This window comes from Trematomus bernacchii, unplaced genomic scaffold (genome assembly GCF_902827165.1).
Source record: "Trematomus bernacchii unplaced genomic scaffold, fTreBer1.1, whole genome shotgun sequence".
Taxonomy (NCBI): Eukaryota; Metazoa; Chordata; class Actinopteri; order Perciformes; family Nototheniidae; genus Trematomus; species Trematomus bernacchii.
In genome coordinates, this window is record NW_022987910.1 from 4,206,725 (window position 1) to 4,228,095 (window position 21,371).

Genomic DNA, 21,371 nt, shown 5'->3' on the forward strand with positions numbered 1-21,371 from the left:
TGTTGTGGTTTCATTACTTTTTTAATTATTATATTAATATATTCAAATGTGTTTCTATCTGTATACATGTGTTGGGGAGTGTCTGTGTCACGTTAGATGTGTGTGAATAAAAATGTAAAGTAGAAATACCACCTCTGAACAGTATTAGTAGCCTTGCTGCAATTTGCTATTTTTGCCAACAGATGGCGCTGTTATACACGTAGCTGACCAAATTGTGTTTGTAGCTGATGAAATGTCTAGTATCACATAAGCTCCTGCCATGTTTCATTATACAATGTTTTATATTATAGTAAAGAGATTCGTAATAGCAATTTCAATTTATCTGGATTATATGACTAGATTTAGAAATCATGTGAAATGTACTTTTTTCTATCTTAATATTAATTCCATGCATATTATTTTAGCTTAGGCTATTTTTTTCATTGATTCTTGCAGATGCCTTACTATTAACAAGTAAAGGTGCAGTTTCAGGCGGATTTAGAATTCATTCTATTAAGATTTAATAATAAAATCATTTATTTGAGTCTCTGCCGACTCAAAGCCTAACAAACACCTGCAGCACGAAACTTAGAAGTTACCTAAGCGTGCAATCAAGCAGGGCAGGCAAGCAAACAGATTTCAGAATAGCAATTTTACCGGTTGACGTAAGAGGTGGGTCTGGTTGTCTTGGCAACCAATTGGCACTGAAGTGTGGAGCGGCCCGGTGGCCCCGCCCCCTGTACAAATACCCCTATGGCTCTGACGTCAATACACGTCAACCAGAGAACATGATGCCTCTTTGCAAGTCAACTCGTGTGCTCTGTGGCTGATAGAGGCACCTCGAACTGAAATATTATAGCTCTATTGTATTGGAGAACGTGGTGTGACAGCCCCCGGGTTCAGCAAATGGCCTGCTTCGTATCGCTGCACTGACGGGAGAGTATCGCCACACTGGCGATCAAGCTGGCAGGGCAACACAGAAATCAACTTTGTCTATTTTTAATGGACACGCTTCGAGCAGCGGTGGTGGCGGCGGCGGGCGGTTTGTTTTCCTTTCGTCTTTATCTGTAGCTGTGAGCCCCCAGTGTGTCCCCTGCTCGTCTGGCTGCCTCCTACTCACAAACAGTCCCATCCAGAACAGCATGGTCATGGCTGACACTGTCCAAAAACCGCTGATCCGGGGTCCGGTCCGAGTGGGCTTTTACGACATCGAGCGCACTTTAGGAAAGGGCAATTTCGCTGTCGTGAAGCTGGCTCGACACCGCATAACCAAGACAGAGGTGAGTGTGTCTGTAAACTAGTTAGCCAGAAAGCTAACTTAGGCTACTGTTCGAATGAGTTACATAACTTTTTATGCACTAGTTGACACTCCAGATATTCATAGCAGATACCGACATGCTGTCCACATCAGGCACTAATATAAACTTGGATCAGGTAACTACCGGTCACTTGGCGGCTTAGGGCCAGCAACAGCTGGTGTGTTTTAATACCTGCAGGTACAGGAGCAACGACTCCCTGCACGGTCACCCCCTCACACCACATCACTGCCAGTGAGGTCTGACCACCAGTGCTGCTGGGAAACACACACTGTAAACATGGGTGCTGTCTTTGCTCCACCACACCAGCATCATGCACCTGCACTCCTGTTGGTAATGACCCAGACAGTGCCACCGTGTACCATCTCAACAGTCTAGGTGCTGTAAACATGGCTGTATCTGGGGCATGCAGCATGGGTCGGTGGTCCCATTATCTAATCCAAATAATGATGTGATTTAGTGGTTTCTTGTGCCCCATCATTGCCAAGAGCTTTGTGAGGAGCAGGATATGTCAGCCAGAGCTCTGTAATTGGAAAGCAAAGTGTTTTGCACGCATGCATGCAGACAGAGACCAACTGACACTGCTCCTGGGTCTGCAGTTAGTGTGGACATGATGCAGAATGTTCAGGGCTTGGATTTGTCAGACTAGTTTTATTTCAGCTTCATACAGAGAGGTCTTTCTTCACCAGTACCAATGAGTACCATGGCTTTCTATTGTAGTGTGTGTGTGCGCGTGTGTGTGCGTGTGTGTGTGCGCGTGTGTGTGCGTGTGGTGTGTGTGCGGTGTGTGTGTGTGTGTGTGTGTGTTGTGTGTGTGTGTGTGTGTGTGTGTGTGTGTGTGTGTGTGTGTGTGTGTGTGTGTGTGTGTGTGTGTGTGGTGTGTGTGTGTGTGGTGTGTGTGGTGTGTGTGTGTGTGTGTGTGTGTGTGTGTGTGTGTGTGTGTGTGTGTGTGTGTGTGTGTGTGTGTGTGTGTGTGTGTGTGTGTGTGTGTGTGTGTGTGTGTGTGTGTGTGTGTGTGTGTGTGTGTGTGTGTGTGTGTGTGTGTGTGTGTGTGTGTGTGTGTGTGTGTGTGTGTGTGTGTGTGTCATTATTAAAGCCAGTGAAGTGGCACAGCGTAAGTCTAGCCAGGTAATCTGCAACCATGTAACACTAACAGCTATTTGAATGCAGGTTTTAATTTCAGCCAAACACTACACCAGTTGATTTCACTAAGTGGCTGCACCTCTCCCTCAGCAGGTGTTGTATTGGATTAAAACGTGCATGTTGTCTCTGGTTTGGTAGAGGTAATTCTGCGCTGGTCACTACAGAGAGCCATTGCAGCAGTTTGACCCGGTCAGGCCCATGGCCAGGCTGTATGTTAGAGTGGCCAAGGTCAGCTGGAGAGGCAGGTCATCAACTTTATGTGATGCCATCTGCCTTGGGAATTTGCCAGGGCAAAAGAGATGTTAGCCTAGGTGGTGTGTGTAAAGAAAACAAGAGTTGAACGACTCATGAAACAAGAAGTCTCTGTGTGCATATTCCTAGAAAGGTGTACCTGTGTGTGTGTGTGTGTGTGTGTTACCTACTTCTTCTACTCATAGCTCCTGCTATTATACCGATCCATTGATTTCATTATTTACATACCGCAGCTCTTGGGTTCACATAGTGCTGGCCCATTCCCATGTGGTCCTGCCTGTCAGGTCAGTGGGACGGACATTTATTACATTTATCCATCTCTGAGCACAGCGTTGCAATACGGTGTTTGTATGTGTGTGTGTCTGTGTTTGGGTTAGTATTGTTGACAATGTAATCAGTTGCTTGTCTCAGATCTTTTCATGCTAAGTAGCCTGTAATCCTTGTACTAGGTTAGCGATTTAAATGTTATGCCCTTGAGGTCTCCACTTGCTGCTGGAGTGCCATTAAACGATTTAAGAATTTCCTCATAAGATTTGATGCCAAATTTCATACCGGTCTGTACCGTGGGTAAGGAGATTATAATGAAGGGTGTTTAACATATCGAAACACCCATTACTTCAAATCTGTAAGTGCTAACTTCATAATGTTTAACAGGATTTAACATGGCGCAAGTAGGGTGGTGTCTACACCTCAAGATTAAATCCAAATATAAGACAGTGTTTAGACTATTTAAATAATACAGTTGCATCGACAAAGCCAAAAATACAATGATATCTAGCATCGAAAAGTTTGAAATTAAGGTCACTAGTTTTCACTGGAAAATCTTGTGTCACCAACAGGTTTATAGGTTCTGTGCCATTTTGGCATTGGATAAACCTTCAAAATACTGGATCTATTGCTCAGAACCGCCTTTCTAGATCTGTTCTTGTTATCTTACCAATGTTTGCAGTTACAACAATTATTCTCATCTTTGATTAGTGTAGTTTCTTAATTGATACATTTTTGGGTAGGGAACACTTTCATATCTTCCATAAAACCCAAGTTGACATATTTAAATAGGTTGCTTTTTCCAACCAATGGTCCTAAAGTCAAAGATACTTTTGATACCTTTTTAGGCAACAACCAGATAAGTCTGTAGAATAAAGTATATCTTTGCTATCATAAAAGACAAATAAAACTATCAATCATAAATATAGTTTCAGATTCCTTTTATGTAGGTCAAATGATCGATATAACGATTGTTCCAGCTCAGTAAGAGTTTTGTTTAAGTACATCTAGCTGTGTGGTGCGATAGCTGAGAGGGGAACTGGGATCTCCTGTTGTTTACTCCTGCAGCTTGGCTCACAGACGCTTGGAAACACTTCAGATCACACTGATGAAATGTTGTTTATGAGACAGTCTGAAGGAGATATGTTAATATTGCCTTGTTACCCACCGGACATCATTAATCAAAGCCAAGAGTGTTGAAGTTGTGAGTTTGCGATTTACACGTGTCATATGTGTGTGTGTATATTCAACAAGGCCTGTGTTTGCCTTTGCTTTACCTTCATGTGATATTTCATCTTGGTGCACATTTTAAGAGTGTTTATGAAGGTTTCAGCATGGGCTGTATTTAAGTATTTATGTTGTGACTCAGAAGCAATTCTCTAGAAAGAACACACTGTCTTTTTGCTTCTTGGATAATATTAAATTACTGTCTGTAATAGTGTTTGTGTGAGTGTTGGTAGTGTTTCTATCTAGAGTATGTTATTGAGAAACGGACTGATAAAGCTTGTATCGTCGATTCTTGATCATTTTGCAGGTGGCCATCAAGATCATCGACAAGACCCAACTGGATGCTGTCAACCTGGAGAAAATCTACAGGGAAGTTCAGATTATGAAGATGCTGGACCACCCACACATCATCAAGCTATACCAGGTGAGTCTGAAACATGATTCACAAAATGAATCATCATTTTAGAGATGCAGCTTCCCTCTATCTGCTTTCACTGATTTACTGTAGACTTCAGTACATAATGATTTGAACTCGGCCTGGGTTTAAAAGTTGTTGCTTGCAATGTTGTAATGATGTCTATAAAAGGTTTATTCTGGGTTTTAATATGTTTTTTTTGGAAATTTATTACAAAATTAAACAGCAGTTGGGTCATCTTTTCCCTGGTTAAAGGGGCCACTCAGAAAGCAGCTGAGCTAATATTATTTGCAACAAACATTGCAGTGGATGCCATATATTAACCTGTTGAGCGTGTTAAAAACAAATGCGATTCTTCAAGCAGAATTCACCAATTCTTGTTGATATTCTTTCGTTATTTAGGGTCAGGGTGTTGACCCGCAGGATTAATCCAGGTCATTCTCTAATGCATTAGCAAACAACTGCTGCCTAGCAGAACCTGCCACCCCCGGATACTTTTAAGATATGAGAGCATAGTAAATAACTGACTGACATTCTGCACCGTGTGAACATGCTACTGGTGGGGTTCAAACAAGATTATATTAATAAAATACTTAATTATTGTACTACAGCATCCAGCTCTATTTAAGAATGGACTGCTTGCTTGGTAAACACTGTTCATTCTTGTCAGTGCCTCCAGACTTAATGTTGAAATTACCTGTCTGAGGACTAGGTCAGATTTCAGCAAAGAATTTCCACTAATTTGGTGTTTCTATAAGTAAAAAACAAACTAAATTGTTGCCAGAAACAACATAAACTGGTACTGTGAAACACAAATGTCATAGTTACAAAATCACACATGTTGAAATCCTGGTTCGTGGTATTGTGACTGGCCATTTCTCAATGTCGAGTAAACCTGCTGCAGAGCCACTATTTCAAGTATACTACGTCATCGAGTGGCGCCGAAGGACTGTTTAAATGCATGTTAAATGCCCAGCATTCGGCGCCACTCGATGACGTAGTATACTTGAAATAGTGGCTCTGCAGCAGTTGTACTCGACATTGAGAAACGGCCAGTGGCTCACTGTCACACTGTCATGGCTTACAGCATGGGTGTCCAAACTGCGGCCTGGGCCCTCAGCCAATTCTGAAAGTGTAATGAAATATGGCCCACAAATGAAACTTGTGCTTGTGCCCCTTCTCTTCAGATTCTATTACACTTGTCTTGTATTGTACTTCCTAAATATATATGTAAACATATATTACACGGCTGTTTTTTCTTAAAGCATATTCAAGTAACAAGCATAATTTACCTATACATTTGATTGATTTAGCTGACTTATAGCTTAACTTATGAGGCAATACACCTCACCTCTGTTGAGTGGCCCAGCCCTTCTCATATTTTTCTGTATGTGGCCCTCGATGAAAAAAGTTTGGACACCCCTGGCTTACAGGGACATGTGAATATAACGGAGCTTATGTTATTAGTGACACCTGTTCTTAAAGTGGACCTATCATGCTATATTTGAATAATATATTGTAGGGCCATACCTATATAAGGTATATTTATACGTTTTCTTTTTCAAAATACCAAACAGATCATGCATTTTAGCCATGCCTCATTTCGCTCTATTTTGCTCTCCTCCACCCTGTCTTTGCATGGCTGCAGCTGACCACGCCCCCCTGCAAAGGAGGGGGCCGAGTTACGGTCATGTTACCATGCTGTTACCATGCTGTTACCATGCCACGGCAACCTCTCATTCCCCTGATAGGCGGAGCTCCTCCGTCCTGACGTCAGAGAAATGTTCAAATCTGGATCAGTCTGTATCAGATCCGTTGCAGCCCCGTTTTTAGAGATTTGGGTATGGAGGAAAAGAGAGAGGGTTGTGTTTTATCTATAATGGATATGTTTTTTTAACTGTTTTTTTAAGTTGTGATATTATTTCATGCAGCAGAAATGTGCCTACATTTTTTTTTTTAAGGCTAATAAAAAAAATAATCTTGCTGTGCTATTTTAATTGCCTACCCTCCATAACTCAAAAAAGTTGGTGATTTAGTCGTATTACATAAGCCTTTGGGGTCCTGTTAGTCTGTTTATGGAAAGTAAATGAGTGTTCATTATCATTACACAACCATTTGGCACCGTTCCAGTTTTCTGTTGTGTGTTTTGGTGTGTATCATTATTTCCAACAGCACATCCATCCAATCAGCTCAGGTCAATTAGTGATTTCCTTTCTAGTTTTGTAAAGTTTGGTCTGCTCAAAGAGAATCCTTGGCTAATGAAAAAACACAGAAAACCCAACTGTGGACCCCATTCTAGTTTGTTATGTGTTGTGTGGCGTCTTCTTTGAAGTTCACTCCTGTGCCCTGATTTTCTAACCGTCCTCTGAGTTGCAGAGTGTTCAGCTTCCCACCTTCCTGCATACTCTACTCTCTCTACAAGTACAACAATTTAAAACAGACAAAATAAACACTTAATGTTGTTTTCAGAGTTTTGTCTGTCAGTACTTTTGTCAGAGTCTATAACGAGCTAATCACAAAGTGCAGCTTGCATTTCGTGGGATCTGGAATTCGGACTATTTTTATTAAATTACACAGATTTAGCTTCAGTTATTTTCCCCATAACGATTTTTCAAAGTCAAAGCAATCTGGAGCCAGACATACTGTATTCTTTCAGTATAGCACTGTATAATATGTACTTAATGTATTATATCCGCTCTATTGAATTGGTGTAGAGATTATTAATGGTGCAGGAAAGCTTTTACTAGTTAGCAGCTGCAGACATGATAAATAAATGGTTTCAAAAATTGTTACAGTGTAGCAACAGGGTTCCGTAGTAAAATCTGAAACACAGAAAATGATCATATATATGTAGGGCTGTCTATTAAACCTCCGTACCTTTTTAGGTAACAACGAGATACTGTAACGGACCGTCCACACAGCAGCGTTAAAAAAATCTTGGAGGTGGGCGTATCTGAAGCTTGGGGATTTTTTGCGAGCAAGGCACCAACAACCAATCACATGAATCTCCCGCCCCCCACATACGAAGCAAAAAAGTTTGAAGTAAACTGGATATAAACTCCCCAAACAGGTGAAAACATACCACTGTCTCTGCCACCTCCCTCCATGCCTGGCTCCTCCGGTTTATATCCCGGTAGGTAAATAGGGACTGGTCATAAAGCACCGGGTGATTCCCTACCGCTAATTTCTCCTCCATTTTTTGGAATATGAGGAAATGACCTGCGGTATGTCTCTCCCAGCATACACGCCGTTTGATTGGCTAGAGCTTGAACTGTCAGATTTGCGTACACGGGATTTGATTGGCTGACGCTTCCACCTCAGCCTCAAAAGTTGAACATTGCTCAACTTTGAATCCTGAAAATCCTGAAAATCTCCGCTCGCCTGCCCACAATGCAGTTCGGCGAAAAGTGAGGGAAAGTGACGTCACCCCATTCAAAGTGAATGGGCAGAAGCGTTTCAAGATTTTTTTTAACGCTGCTGTGTGGACGGTCCGTAAGTCTGCAGAATCGGGTATATCAGACGGAAATTGCAGTGATTGTTAACAAATAATGTCTAATTTTTACATAGGACAGTTCGCTGTTAAAATTGTATTCATATTTCATTTGACTCTGTTTTTAGTTGGAAAAAAAATTAGGGGGCGGGGGGGGGCGGTTACCTTGTTTGGTTATTGGCTAAAGGTTACACAACCCAAAAAATCGTTATGACATCATAAAGTGGCCAAAATCTGATCAGCTCATTTTCAGACAGGTTTTTATATAAATGGATCAGGTTCATCTTTTTTCCTGAAACTTGTTGTTTATGTCTAAAAGACATGAAAAAGTGTATTTTGCATAATCGGTGACCTTTTAAGTTGAAAATTCTACCAACAACATCTGCTGTTTCCCTGATGTTTGGCCAATGCTGGCCAGAATGGTGTTTTAAACTTATGAATAATCAGTTTAGGATTGCCAACAGATGGACAGACAACATATAAATCTACTCGGAGTCTAGCTGTCTGTACGAACTAAAATGATAGAAAGATATCTATTGTAAAATAAAAATATGCGTCTCTGAATGTGGATCCCTATCTTGTCAAACACAGATGTAACTTAAGTAGATTAGTAATGGCTGCATTACATTCAGGTGTGCCAGGGCCCTGCTATTGTGCACGCTGGTTTACTGACACTCAACAGAACCATTGATAATACCATTAGTTACTCATCTGCTCTTCTTGCTGTGACATGTCAAAATGTCCGCTGTGAGGAAGGTTTATTCCCCAGAATAGATGCTGTATGTCAAAACGCAATGCCACTTGTTTTGACTGATGAATTAAGCCCGGTATGGGTAGGCTCCTCATTATCGCTGAATCAGTTGGATTCTAGCTCGACAACACCGAGAGGACAAGATGTGTTTTTTTTACACAACCAGGGCCAACCAAAAAAAAAACTGGCTTTAATTTCCTAAATCTATGAATCGGTCAGTGTAACAGATGGAAAATTGATCATAAACAATGAGCGTGGGATTTCTAGTGTGAACGTCTGGCTCACTGTGTCTGACTCATCCTCTTCTCTCCATGTGATTCTCCCCTCCGCATTTAATTCTGTTCATCTCCAGAGTGTTTCTGCTTCTAAATCTGTTCTCCTCCTCCTACACAACACAGCACGGTGTGAGGGCTGAAAGGTTTTAAGTACCATTCACCATCCGTCCACCTCCATTCTCTTACATGGATGCCATTTTTAGACCCTGTGCCATTCATAACATTTTGTTTTTCTCTGTGGAGGCCAGGCACTGTGGTTTTACTTAAGAGAAATGTGGACAATTGTGCATTATATTGGGTTATTTGTTTGTTTGGTTCCTTGGGTTATTTGTTTGTTTGGTTCCTTTTTCCCTTACTCTAATTATCTCTTGATGCAGCAGACTTTTAAATTATCTAGTGAGATAGCTATTGAAAATGTGTCTGCTGTTTGGATTCACTCTCCCTCTCTTTTCTCCCCTCTCTCTGCACCTGTTCCTTCGTCCTCTCCTTATCTCAGGTGATGGAGACGAAGAACATGCTATACTTGGTCACGGAGTATGCCAAGAATGGGGAGATCTTTGGTGAGTGATTTTATATTATTTCTTAAACACAAGATCAGTATGTCCGCAGTTTTAAAAAATATTGCCCACACCCAGTTCATGCACATTTTCCCTATCTCGGTTGCACAAAATCTGAACTGTTGTGTCAGTAATTTTTCTGACAAACAAGGAAGTAACAATGTCTTACACTCCCAATCTCAAAGGTCATATGATTGACGGCATAATCCTGATGGGGCCCTTGTCAGGTGCTGCTCATGATTGCTGTGCTCAATGTGCTGACACCGCCTACTTGTCATATAAAGATCTCACTGAGAAGGCCGCAGAGGGGCAGCCTCAAAGAGAAAAGGTTTAATTTATTACCATATGTGGTGTAGAAGCACTTTCTGTTCATTGCTTTACTGTACTACTCAGATTGTGCAAGATTACTTTTAACATGCTGGCCAATTACGTCATTTCTCCACTTTCACTGACATGGGAGTTTGATTATATGTTGAATATATACTGTCAAACTATTTTTCTGTCTTTCAACCTAAAACGTAATAATTTTTAAGAGCCGATCAGCACAAATAAAATGAAAAAGGCCCATATTTTGAGCCTCCATTTTAGAAACAAACGTGACATTGAAGGTTTCTAATTTCTCTAATTCCCCTCCTCGACTCCCCTCCTCGACTCCTATCCTCGTGTCTTAGTCCCGCCCACAGGAGGAGAGAGGAGTGGAAGCAGCAGGCGTGTAGAGAAATGAGAAATCCTCTCCTCTGAGCAGTCATTTTAAAGAGACGTCCGTTAATGATGACAGGAGGCACAGCAGCCTAAAATATATAAGTCGTCATGAACACATCTGTCCATCAGACAGAGGTCTGATGGACAGATGTGTTCATGACGACTTATATATTTACTTTAATTAATTCACAGTGCGGTATAATGAGACAATAACAGGCTACAGGTGCGGACATATATACACACACACGCATATATATATATATATACAATTTCAGAATCAAAAAAGTATGAGAGCACTCTCATAATAATGTAACACTATCAAAGACTGGATGTCCAGGAGATGCATGCAGAGCTGTCATTGGCTGAGATAAGTCCGGCCGTGCGTCACGACTCTTTTAAACATCACTGTTTCCGGAAATACATCCGCGGAGGATGTATTGATCCATCAGTGTATCCTCGGTTATAGCTCCTCCAGAGAGCCTCCTCGATGCTCGGTCCTCGATGTGCATTTAGAGAAATTAGATGTCCTTCAACATGGCGCGCTAAAATCCATTTCCGGGTCACTACCGGAGGACCGAGGATTCGAGGAGTCGAGGAGGGGAAATTAGAGAAATGAGAAACCTCTATTGAATTGGACAGGTACAGCTATTTGTTCAGTTTACTTTACTTCTATTTGCACTATACAAACAGCATAACTGATAACAACAGTAATACACCTAGGGAAGTGTAGGAACATTTTTAATAATTTTACAAAATTAAGTTAACAAAGTAAAGGAAACATGAGGCATTATATAAACAGTGCTGTACCAAAACCTGATTATTGCATTACAACTATTAATATCAAATCTTCCGGATAAATGAAACACCTTATTTAAAGATTTTATGACAATAGCAAACTCTTTATAACATTTTTTGATCGCACTCCATATCTGTGCACCCCAACTCTCAGGTAATGCTGACTGTCTGGTGTAGCTAACCTTTATTTATTTATTTGTATTAAAATGTAGGACTGCAGCAAATGTATTAGTCATTTTCAAAATTAAGTGATTTGATCTTTCTTGGTTAATCAACCATTTGTATAATATTTATATAAGATAGTGAAAATGTGTTTTTACTATCACAGAAGAAAAAAACAAAATCCTCACATTTGAAAAGCTGGAACCATGAAATACATTGCTTAATGTTATATTCATTATTTGTAATGTTTGCGAAACATTTTTGTTATTTATATATTTATTTGTTCTTTTCCAAAATGCAATCGCATCTTTAAACGGTAACCTGTTTCACATTATGAACAGAGAACGGCTCAACGTCAGTAGTCTTAACAGGAGCCAAATAGATGTCACATAAATAAATCTTCTATGATTCATCTTGGCTGCCTGAAGGACTTTCATAATGATTTAAAAATGACTAAAAAGGACCAGATGTTGTCATTTTGGCAGAAGCAGATTACAGAGAAGAAAAAACACCTTGCCTGTTTCATTTTGGACCTTTGGGACAGATGGAGGTGATTCTTTCAGTAAAGAAAATAATTTCCAGTCAGTCATTTACCAGGTTTTTAAGAGCCTAAACATAACCTAGAAGGCTCAGACGTTCATAAAACACGATTCAAGATTCCAAGTGGACAATAACAATAATTTGTTTTCACTGTAGAAGTGGTTTACAATGCGTAAGAGTAAAACAGACAGTCTGTATAAAAAATATTACATAAAGATACGAAATGATCATCTACTGCAACATATATCCTGTACCTATCGCTACTACACACACACTCAAACTCAATGTTTAAAATGTGTACATACTGCAATCTCAAGTAAACTGGACATAGGCTCCCCAAAAAAATTTTTTAATTGCAAAGGTATTATTTTTTTATTTTCAAATCGCAGAATTTTCTTCTTTTTTTTTTTAAAGCTAATAAAAACCCTTCAATCCTTTCTTTTGTGACCATGCAGACATGAACTAATCATACATTCAAATATTTCAAGCATTAATAACACAAGTATAAACCCGTCTGACGTGGACAACCTGCAATCCTGTGGATTCATCATCCACTTTGGTCTCACCTATTAGACAGTCTGAGAATGTTTGCACTTTGCCTACTTCCAGACGCAGATGTTGAGAGGATTACTCCAGCGATAGTCTACGGTGAACCTAATAGTCTACGTGTGAGTGTGCGTGTCTTTGTAACTCTGAGGCCAGTGTTCCACTTGTGATGTTGACTCAGCAGCAGCAACTCCTGCTCCTGTGACCCAGAGAGAGCTGTGAGGCAGACACAAGTACAAATTAATGAGAGAGTGTGGTTGAAAATGAAAAGGAAGTACAGAAATGCGCAGAGATAAAACAGAAAGACTCATCTGTATCTGTATATATGTGACAACTACTGCAACTAATTGTGGTTGGACCAAGCAGAAGCTTCTGCTAGCCTCGCACTGTATACTGTAGTACACTCTTAAAGGAAAGGTTTTGCAATATAGGCAAAATGCTTTTTTATTTTGTATTTCCTGTCTGTTAAATATAGAGCTACATACAGGAAAATGTGTCTTATTTAAGCATGAAGACTGGAATCAAGGGGCAGCAAGGACAGCTAGTCTTTTTTCTGCGCACAGGAAAAATAATGTCAACCATTGTTTCTATATTTCGTTTCAGGAGAGATTTGATAAATGAAATATGCTACTAAGATACCACTTTGTGAGATCATTTTGTTTCCGCACAGATCTATGTATGCGTTTCCCATTGTTTCCATTCTTCTTGCTAAGCTAAGCTAACATCATCTCTTTAACTCTGGTCAAGAAATCGACTGAGCGTATTTCCAGAAATGTCAAACTATTCCAATAAATAACCAATTGGTTGGTTAACCTAATCTTCCTGCCATAGATTATCTCCTGGATCATCTCACAGTATTATAAAACCATTGTGTCCTGATTCCTCAGACCCCTCTGCTCTGATTGCACAATGTAATGTAGTTATGTAAAACATTTATATGTCATCACCAGCTGCAGCAGTAGCAGCTTTGGCTAAGCCAGTCAGACAGTGACTGGTAGCTGCAGCACTAGACTAGTGTTACACTATCAAATCTCACTAAATTCAACAATCATTTCTGATTTCCAAATACGTCTTCTGGAGATGGATCAAGTCTTTCAGTCATGATGCACCCAGACAAATGGATAAGCTGCCAAGCAAGCTCACCAGCCTCTTCCTCCACAACCACCCCCCAGAGAGCTGCCTCCGCTTTTCTGACATGATGAATTTTCTAAGGTCTGTTCCTGGCCATAGGTTACGAAAAGAGAGCAAGATGCTAGTTGTTGAGGATGCTCAGCAGCCCAGCCTGTTACAGTGAAACCGTGAAATAGTGAGACAATGGATGAACCGATTCAGACCAAACAGTAAATAGTCTTTTGGTGGAGCGTGAGGGGGTTGTGTATCTGTGTTTGTGTGTGTCTGGAGCCCTAAAGACAAAGAAGCGGAGCTTGGTTTGGCAGAAGGAGGCAGAGAGTGATGAGTTCATGCTCACAAAGGGGTGGGTGGGCACAGTTATGGGCACAGCAGAGGCATCCCTGCCAGTTTGGTGATGTGCCTTTGTGTCTGCCTGTCAGTCAGTATGCTGCTCCACAGTCTGCTTCAACACCGCCGTATGGATCAAACCTGGAAATTGGGTCAACCACAAATACAGCAAAACTGCAGAGAGGAGAGCGGAGGCAGGAGGGGAGAGGAGGCAGAAGAGAATAGAGGCGAGAGCAGGGGACATCCATTTGAATTTGAAGGTGGTGGGGAAATGTAGGGCATGCATATTTAAGAAAGCACTGCTGGAAAGAGGGTAGTGTTATAGCTGGCAGTGAGAAAAACCACTCATACAGATATATTGTCTAATTGATGGAAAGGAAATGAGACGGGGACACTGTTGACTTCAAAGATATACTCAGGCTGATTTTTGAGACACATTCTTATTTACTTAGGCTGTCTATACTATTTCACCATAAACCGTCCTGCATATTGATTGGGTAAGTTTCCTGCCCATCTTTTAGTCAGCAGGGTGTGGTTGCATTGACTTTGATGACCGGTATAATTGTATCCTATGACTAACTTAATTCTAAGTAATTAAGTTGATACTATAATGAGTTGTTGATGCTTGAAAATAATAGACTAACTCCCTATTAATTAAAAAAAATGTTGCATGCAGCCCTGACCAATTTGCTGCCCTAGGCAAGATTTTAGATTTGTTGGCGCCTCCCATGGGTTGATGCACCCTTAGCATTCGCCTATACTGCCTATGCCAAGGACCGGCCCTGCATGTAGCATCTTACATGGCAGCATCTTACATGGCAGCTTTCAGGTATCGACGTGATGAAAGATTAATTGCAAAAAGGAAATTGTTATGCGAGAATAAACCTGACATATTTGTCTAAGTTTGAGCTGAGGTCATTTGTGTTCATCTTCTCCAGTGATGGCAGATATTTGGAAACAGTGTAGTGGTTTAGTGAAACATAAAACATGTTTAAATAATGTGGTGTTTTTTTTCCTATCTGCAAAGCATCAGTCCTACAGTATTAGCTAAACTAAATCTGAATGTTAAAGTCCTCCAATTTCATCGTAGCATGCCATTTAATTCTTAATTATATTCCTTAATCAGTTGTGTAGGCTTTAATCATCCATTAAAGGTAAGGGTGTAATGTGCTCTGCTCTATGTTACGTAAGCTGGTAGGCCGAACCATTTCAAGTGTCAGAACTTCATTAAGTGTATTCATTAAGTGGTGTTTGCTGTAGTGCTAAAGTCATAGTACTTTGAGGTTGGGGGTGTAATCTCCTGCTGTCACTTTAATCACTGTTGTATTAACACACTAAAAATAAATGTGATAATGGGATTATAACATACCTTGATAGAGTATTTTCACCAACCATATAGATATTCGGAAGTTGGTCATGGAAACCGACATGTAACCCTTTCCAAGAGGAATTCTCCTCCCCTTCCACTATCTCAGCTATCTATTTGACAGGGCACCATCGCTGTGCTTAGTGCCACCCAACACAATTGTGATTGGTCTAAACAAGCATAAACAAGCCATAGTGTTTTTTTTCGCTATACCAGAGTGATACCATGTGGATCCAGACCTTTCTGTAGCACTTACAAAGTGATGCGGCAATGCGATATTATAAACTGCTCAACCTTGCACTGACTAGATGCTGGGGAATATAACCCAAAAGTTAAATGGAAATGGTCTAATAAGTGACTCAAACATGCAGGAGTAAGTTAGCAGCTTTGTTTTTCAGGATTTATTTTTTATATCTGAATACGCTTTGAATGAGTCCTTATGTAAGAGAAGTGGCCTGTCACAACCAGTAGCTGCAGCTGATCTTTGGAGGGATATAACTTGGATGAAAGGGCAGTGTTCCTCTCCCGCTGGCTCCAGCCCAATTTACTGCCTGAGGGTGTCGGTATTAAATCTACACCAACGTCTATCAACACGCACATCGATGTGACATTAAAGTGTCTGCTGTATTTAAGTGGTTTGGGTGTCTGTTACTGATGTGGGAACAGAGTGTGTGTTTGCCCCTTGTCCCTTTCACATACACTCACACTCCCCATGCTGCCCCATGGTGTTGTCTGAAGTCCAGCCAGAGGTCTCGCCAACAAGCCACATCATGAGTTTTGACTCATGATGTTTGTCCCCTCCAAACCTGAGCAGCTGTTGGGAGACTTCGGTCCTCACCACGCTCTCAGCAGAAGCAGAACACAGCCGTTGTTAAGCTCTTCCCTAAGACCCCTATGATTCATTCTGGTTCTGCTCGCTTTCCCAGAATGCCGCTCTGCATCCCTCTCTGTTCTGAGGCCCTTGCCCTCGCCAACATTGTATCAGTGGATTACTCATCCCTCCACTGGGGGGGGGGGGGTGGTGTGTGTGTGTGTGTGTGTGTGTGTGTGTGTGTGTGTGTGTGTGTGTGTGTGTGTGTGTGGTGTGTGTGTGTGTGTGTGTGTGTGTGTGTGTGTGTGTGTGTGTGTGTGTGTGTGTGTGTGGTGTGTGTGTGTGTGGTGTGTGTGTGTGTGTGTGTGTGTGTGTGTGTGTGTGTGTGTGTGTGTGTGTGTGTGTGTGTGTGTGTGTGTGTGTGTGTGTGTGTGTGTGTGTGTGTGTGTGTGTGTGTGTGTGTGTGTGTGTGTGTGTGTGTGTGTGTGTGTGTGTGTGTGTGTGTGTGTGTGTGTGTGCTCTCATGTGATCATGTGATCATTTCTTGGAAAAAGACAAACACTGTATTGACGTCTCCTTTTACAAATAACACAAACTGTGCTTTTGTGTGTGTGTTAGTTGATCGATCAAATAGTCAATTGACTTAAATTATTCACCAACAATTTTAATGATTGATTATTCCGTGCTATATTGAGTCATGCAGGGCGTAAGAAAATAACTACTAATGCAAATGTGATTATATTTTTTGTCAGATGTGGCCAACCTGGGGATATGCTTGAATCTAAAGTTTGTCTTTTGTACTACTTTTTGCTGTATGCCCCTCCAACAAGCTCTTCAGTTAAATCATACTGACACCTGAGAGGTTTGATCCCAGAACGGTTATTATTTTAAAGTCATGTTCTCCTGCCAGGTGCATACTTGGATGTCTTTGACACATTCCCCTCCCCAGTGTGTTTTTTGATTAGCAGCGTTGCATGAAAGCTGCCCTGGTCACTGAACGGCCTCTTCTGTGGAATTTGACAGCCACTATCTAATCAGGTTTTCTTACTTGGTCAGGTGTTAGCTATTTATCAACCACAGCAGCATGATATCCCTGAAACTTCATGGCGTTAATGGCCTTTAGTCATTTTTATGGAACAGTCTTTGTTTCAACACAAAGCTGACCCTTCAGTCAACTCCTAGTTAGTTGAGACGACCCAGAGTTGTTGAGATGAAGTGTTTACCATGTGATGCATGTCGCTCTCCTCAGGATATAAGCTGCTGTACTTTAAATAGGTTTTATGTGGTTTGTTGGGTTGTGAAATTGGCTTAGTGTGACTGCTCTGTGCATCTTGAAAGAAGCCTAGTTTGAAAGGCTGTAAGAGATATTTTCTTTAAGTAAATGTGTGCACACAGGGAGAATCATAACAATATTACTTCTGTAAAAAAAGTAATAAATATATATTTTTTAATTATTTATCTTAAGCAAACTAAGCCAAATGTCCCTGTCTCCTTTGTGACGGAACATTTTCTTTTATAGAAATGACCTTAAGGGTCTTCAGATAATTGCGTTCCTTATATGTTTTTGTTTACTCCTATGAAGTTTTGTTGTTGTCTAACAGGTTTGTTGTGGTCTTGGTGCATTGTCATCAGGTTAAGTCGGTCGTCTGTATCCATGCCAGCTGTAGGAAAGCCAACACAGTGTCCTATCTAGTTTTCCACAGAGTGTGAAATGAAGAGTTAGCAAGCTATCTGGACAGAGAGGTGTGAAGAGGAACTCTGCCGACGGCAACAAACACTTTTCCAGTTCACAGGGTTGAAAAAAAACATGCATCCTGAATAGTCTGTCAGCCCACTATGCGAAGATTAGTGAACATTGGGTGTGAAAGGTTAGAAAAACAGTGAAGGGGGTGTTGCAGCCAACAAAGAGAAAAGGTCAGTGATCTGGAGACAGTGCAATTTATGACTTTAGCCCTGCGAAGAATGCATATGCTTCTTTCTCCACAACCACAAACTCACTCGCACAGCTTGTGCTCAGCCCATAACAGATCAATCAGATGTTTTGGTTTCTCGTTGGGTAAAAACCCAGGTTCATATTTACACTTGGGTCTTGATTTCTCCCAATTAATGTCAAGTTTGTATATGTGCACTGCTCTCATATACCTCCCACTAACCCCCGACTCACACCCTGCTCCAACTTGTACTAGTGTAGACATAATGTAACAGAAGTCCAGTTCTCAGAAATCTCGTCGTCCCCTCTCCTCCTCCGGCTATGACAACACAGTTTCTCCACTGTCAACCACTGCCTGCTCTCTCTCTCTCCACACGCACACTCACTTAAAGACACACACACACTCACAGTGAAAAATAGCATTGTATATCTTGACCTGAATCCGTTTACAAAGCATGCTGTAAACTATTGACACCAGGCCTGCACCTCATCAAGAGTAAATGATAGTTTCAACACAAGCACTAACCCTTTGGACGGTTAAAAAGAATGTTTCATTGATTTAACATACAGTAGGGGACACCTTATACTGTGTTTGAAAGACCTGAAGAGTCATGTTATATAAGTGAATGTATAATATTCTCTGCATTTACTTCGAACATGACACATGACCTCTCTCAACTGTCTTTGTTTCCCCTCTCTCTCGCTGTCTGCAGACTACCTGGCAAAGCATGGCCGTCTCAGTGAGCTAGAGGCCAGGAAGAAGTTCTGGCAGATCCTGTCGGCGGTGGAGTATTGTCACAACCGCAACATCGTCCACAGGGACCTGAAGGCTGAAAATCTGCTGCTGGACGGCCATATGAACATCAAGATAGCAGGTAATGTAACAACGTGGTGCAGAAAACCCATCAACTCCTTGATGGATGAGATATTCAGGGTGGAATAATTTAGTTTTGATCCATTGCCTGCCATGATCTCAGTGCCGGCGCAGCTCAGAAATGTCTTAACTACCTGCCCAGGCCATTTGCACAGTGTTGAGAAGTGGTCCGAGGTTGCTTGCGAGATATCTGCTAGCTGAACGATGCCAGATCTTGAAATCTCTGCAACAATCCAAAGTCTCGTAGAACATTTTCCATAGTTTTGATCAGAGGAGATCAAACATCATTTCCCATTGTACCCCTCTTTTTTGAGGAAGACGCATTATAGATGGAGCACAGAAATACATTTTGAGACTTAGCCTGAGGTCTGTAGTACAAGCTTCCAAGTGTGATTATTAAGCAACTGACATTTAGAGATAGCTAGTGAGAATGTCACTCTACCTCTGTTTTCGAGAGTGAGGGAGGATGGCAGGGAGACGGAGGGAATATAAGTGGGTGGAGGGAAGAGTTTGGGTTTAATTGGAGGACTAGAAAAGGTGATAAATTGGATTGGCTACTTCAGTGAAAAGATGAAGGGAGAATGATAAGGAGTGCTGCATAGCAGGGAGGCAGCTCTGACAACAATCTAAAGGAGCTGAAGTTTATCTTAGGCTTTTAGTAACTGATACTAAAAGGTGAGCAAATCACATGTGGACTGCCAAAAATACAAATATACCAGAGAAACTTAGCATGAAGGTGTGTTACAGGAAAAACAGTATATTGTCTTCAAAGGACTCTGTCATGGACTTAAGAATCTTATCTTTAATATATATCTTATCTGCAATGTTTTTATCTGTTTTGTATGCATACTTCTTGTTAAACATTAAGCTGTCTTTGGCTCTTTTTCTGCTGGAACAAATGTACATTTCCCCTCTGTGGGACGAATAAAGGTATTCTGATTCTGAGAAAGTAAAATAAAGTCAGAAAAAAGTGTCACAGGGAAAAATGACAGAAGAGCATCCTGGTTAACCTTCATACAAGTGATGGCCAGTTTTCATTGTTTGTTCTTTCAGGTTAAATTAAATGTGGAAAGAATTACACAGAACTAGGGATGTCCCGATCACCTTTTTTTGCTCCCGATCCGATTCCGATCATTTGATTTTGACAATCTGCCGATACCGATTTCTCCCGATCCGATCTTTATGCAATGCATTAAGAGAAAAAAAAGGTAACAGATAACGGCTGGTCATCCAACGCGATGAATTTTGGCATTTTCACTGTTCTGGGGCAGTTTCTCTTTCCTTTTAAAAGTCTCTGAAAGTGTCAGTTGTTTCAGTGCCGTTTCCTGAGTGGCCGCTGTGTACTCGTCGTGTTGTTGTTGGTGTTTGTTTCTCAGGTGGCGTATTAGATTGGTCGTGTTGAACGTAGCTCTGTTCTTTCCACCACGCGGAACCTCCGCCTTGCAAACATTGCATCTGGCTGTTACACTGCCTTCGCTTTCAATTTTATAATACTTCCAAACTCCTGACATTTTCTCTGTCCCGAGTCACCAGCTGAACGTAGCCTCTTGTTAGCTTACTGCTACTATTAGACACTGCGCCCTGCCCACTCTGTTGCCAGATTTGAGAGAAATAAGCAACCAGGTCTATGAAAACAAGCCCAAAAGAAGCAACACATACATGATGTTGTGTAATTTTAAACCAAAACTAAGGCCTCAGTATGACTTTAAGACGTGAACATGGTCATTTTTGTTTTGTAACATTAAATAAAATAATAAAAATATTTTATAAAAAAAAAAAAAAAAAAATCCCGATCCCCGATTTTTTTCTCCCGATTCCGATCTTTTGAAAATCACGTGATCGGCTCCGATCCCCGATCACGTGATCGGATCGGGACATCTCTACACAGAACCTAACAATAACTGACGTAGGACAGAGCGTTTCAACTGCATTAAACTTGCATCATCCTGTTAAATGTTTCTAAGAAGGGTCCAAGATGATAAGTTATTACCCCAGCAGTAATTTCCCTAAACATGTCTGACTCACAGCCGATTGTCCTGCACTGCAAATTAGGTTTGAAGCAGGAATACAATGAACAGAACATTACCTGGCTTGTGATTATAGAACACGTCTCTGTTTAGGACATCAGCAGCAAGATACATTCTGTGCTTCACTTACCCACAACACGCTCAGACATGTTTTGGTTAAAGGTACATGAAGTTAAGATATGTACAGTACATGTGAAAGACAGTCTTCACCTCAAAGTTCTTTCTGCATCAGTAACAATGGTGTCATTTAAGATCAGCCATCCATTCAGCCTTTGTAATCTGCATCCGATTGTTATCTTCATGATTTATTAATTTTGTTGATTATTTCAGATCCTAAAGGTGCCCTCTGGGTAAACAAACAAAAGTTGTGTTACTCACTAAATTAATTGTGTATATCATTGAGATCTCATGAATGTGATGAATGCATTCCCTTACTCAAACCTGAAAATGTTGACAACACAAAAAACGGCATCTTTTTTGCCTTTGCT

At 41.0% G+C, this 21,371-nt stretch overlaps 1 protein-coding gene across 1 annotated transcript in view; it reads left to right on the top strand.

Annotated features, from left to right (window-relative positions):
- The first annotated feature begins 774 nt into the window (after window positions 1-774).
- Window positions 775-21,371, top strand: part of sik2b (salt-inducible kinase 2b) — a 41,857-nt gene continuing 21,260 nt past the window's right edge. Inside the window, exons 1-4 of the mRNA XM_034115077.1 lie at window positions 775-1,259; window positions 4,492-4,608; window positions 9,612-9,675; window positions 18,696-18,870. Coding sequence (XP_033970968.1) covers window positions 1,122-1,259; window positions 4,492-4,608; window positions 9,612-9,675; window positions 18,696-18,870 — 494 coding nt within the window. The 5' untranslated portion in view covers window positions 775-1,121. The remainder of the gene's footprint in view (window positions 1,260-4,491; window positions 4,609-9,611; window positions 9,676-18,695; window positions 18,871-21,371) is intronic.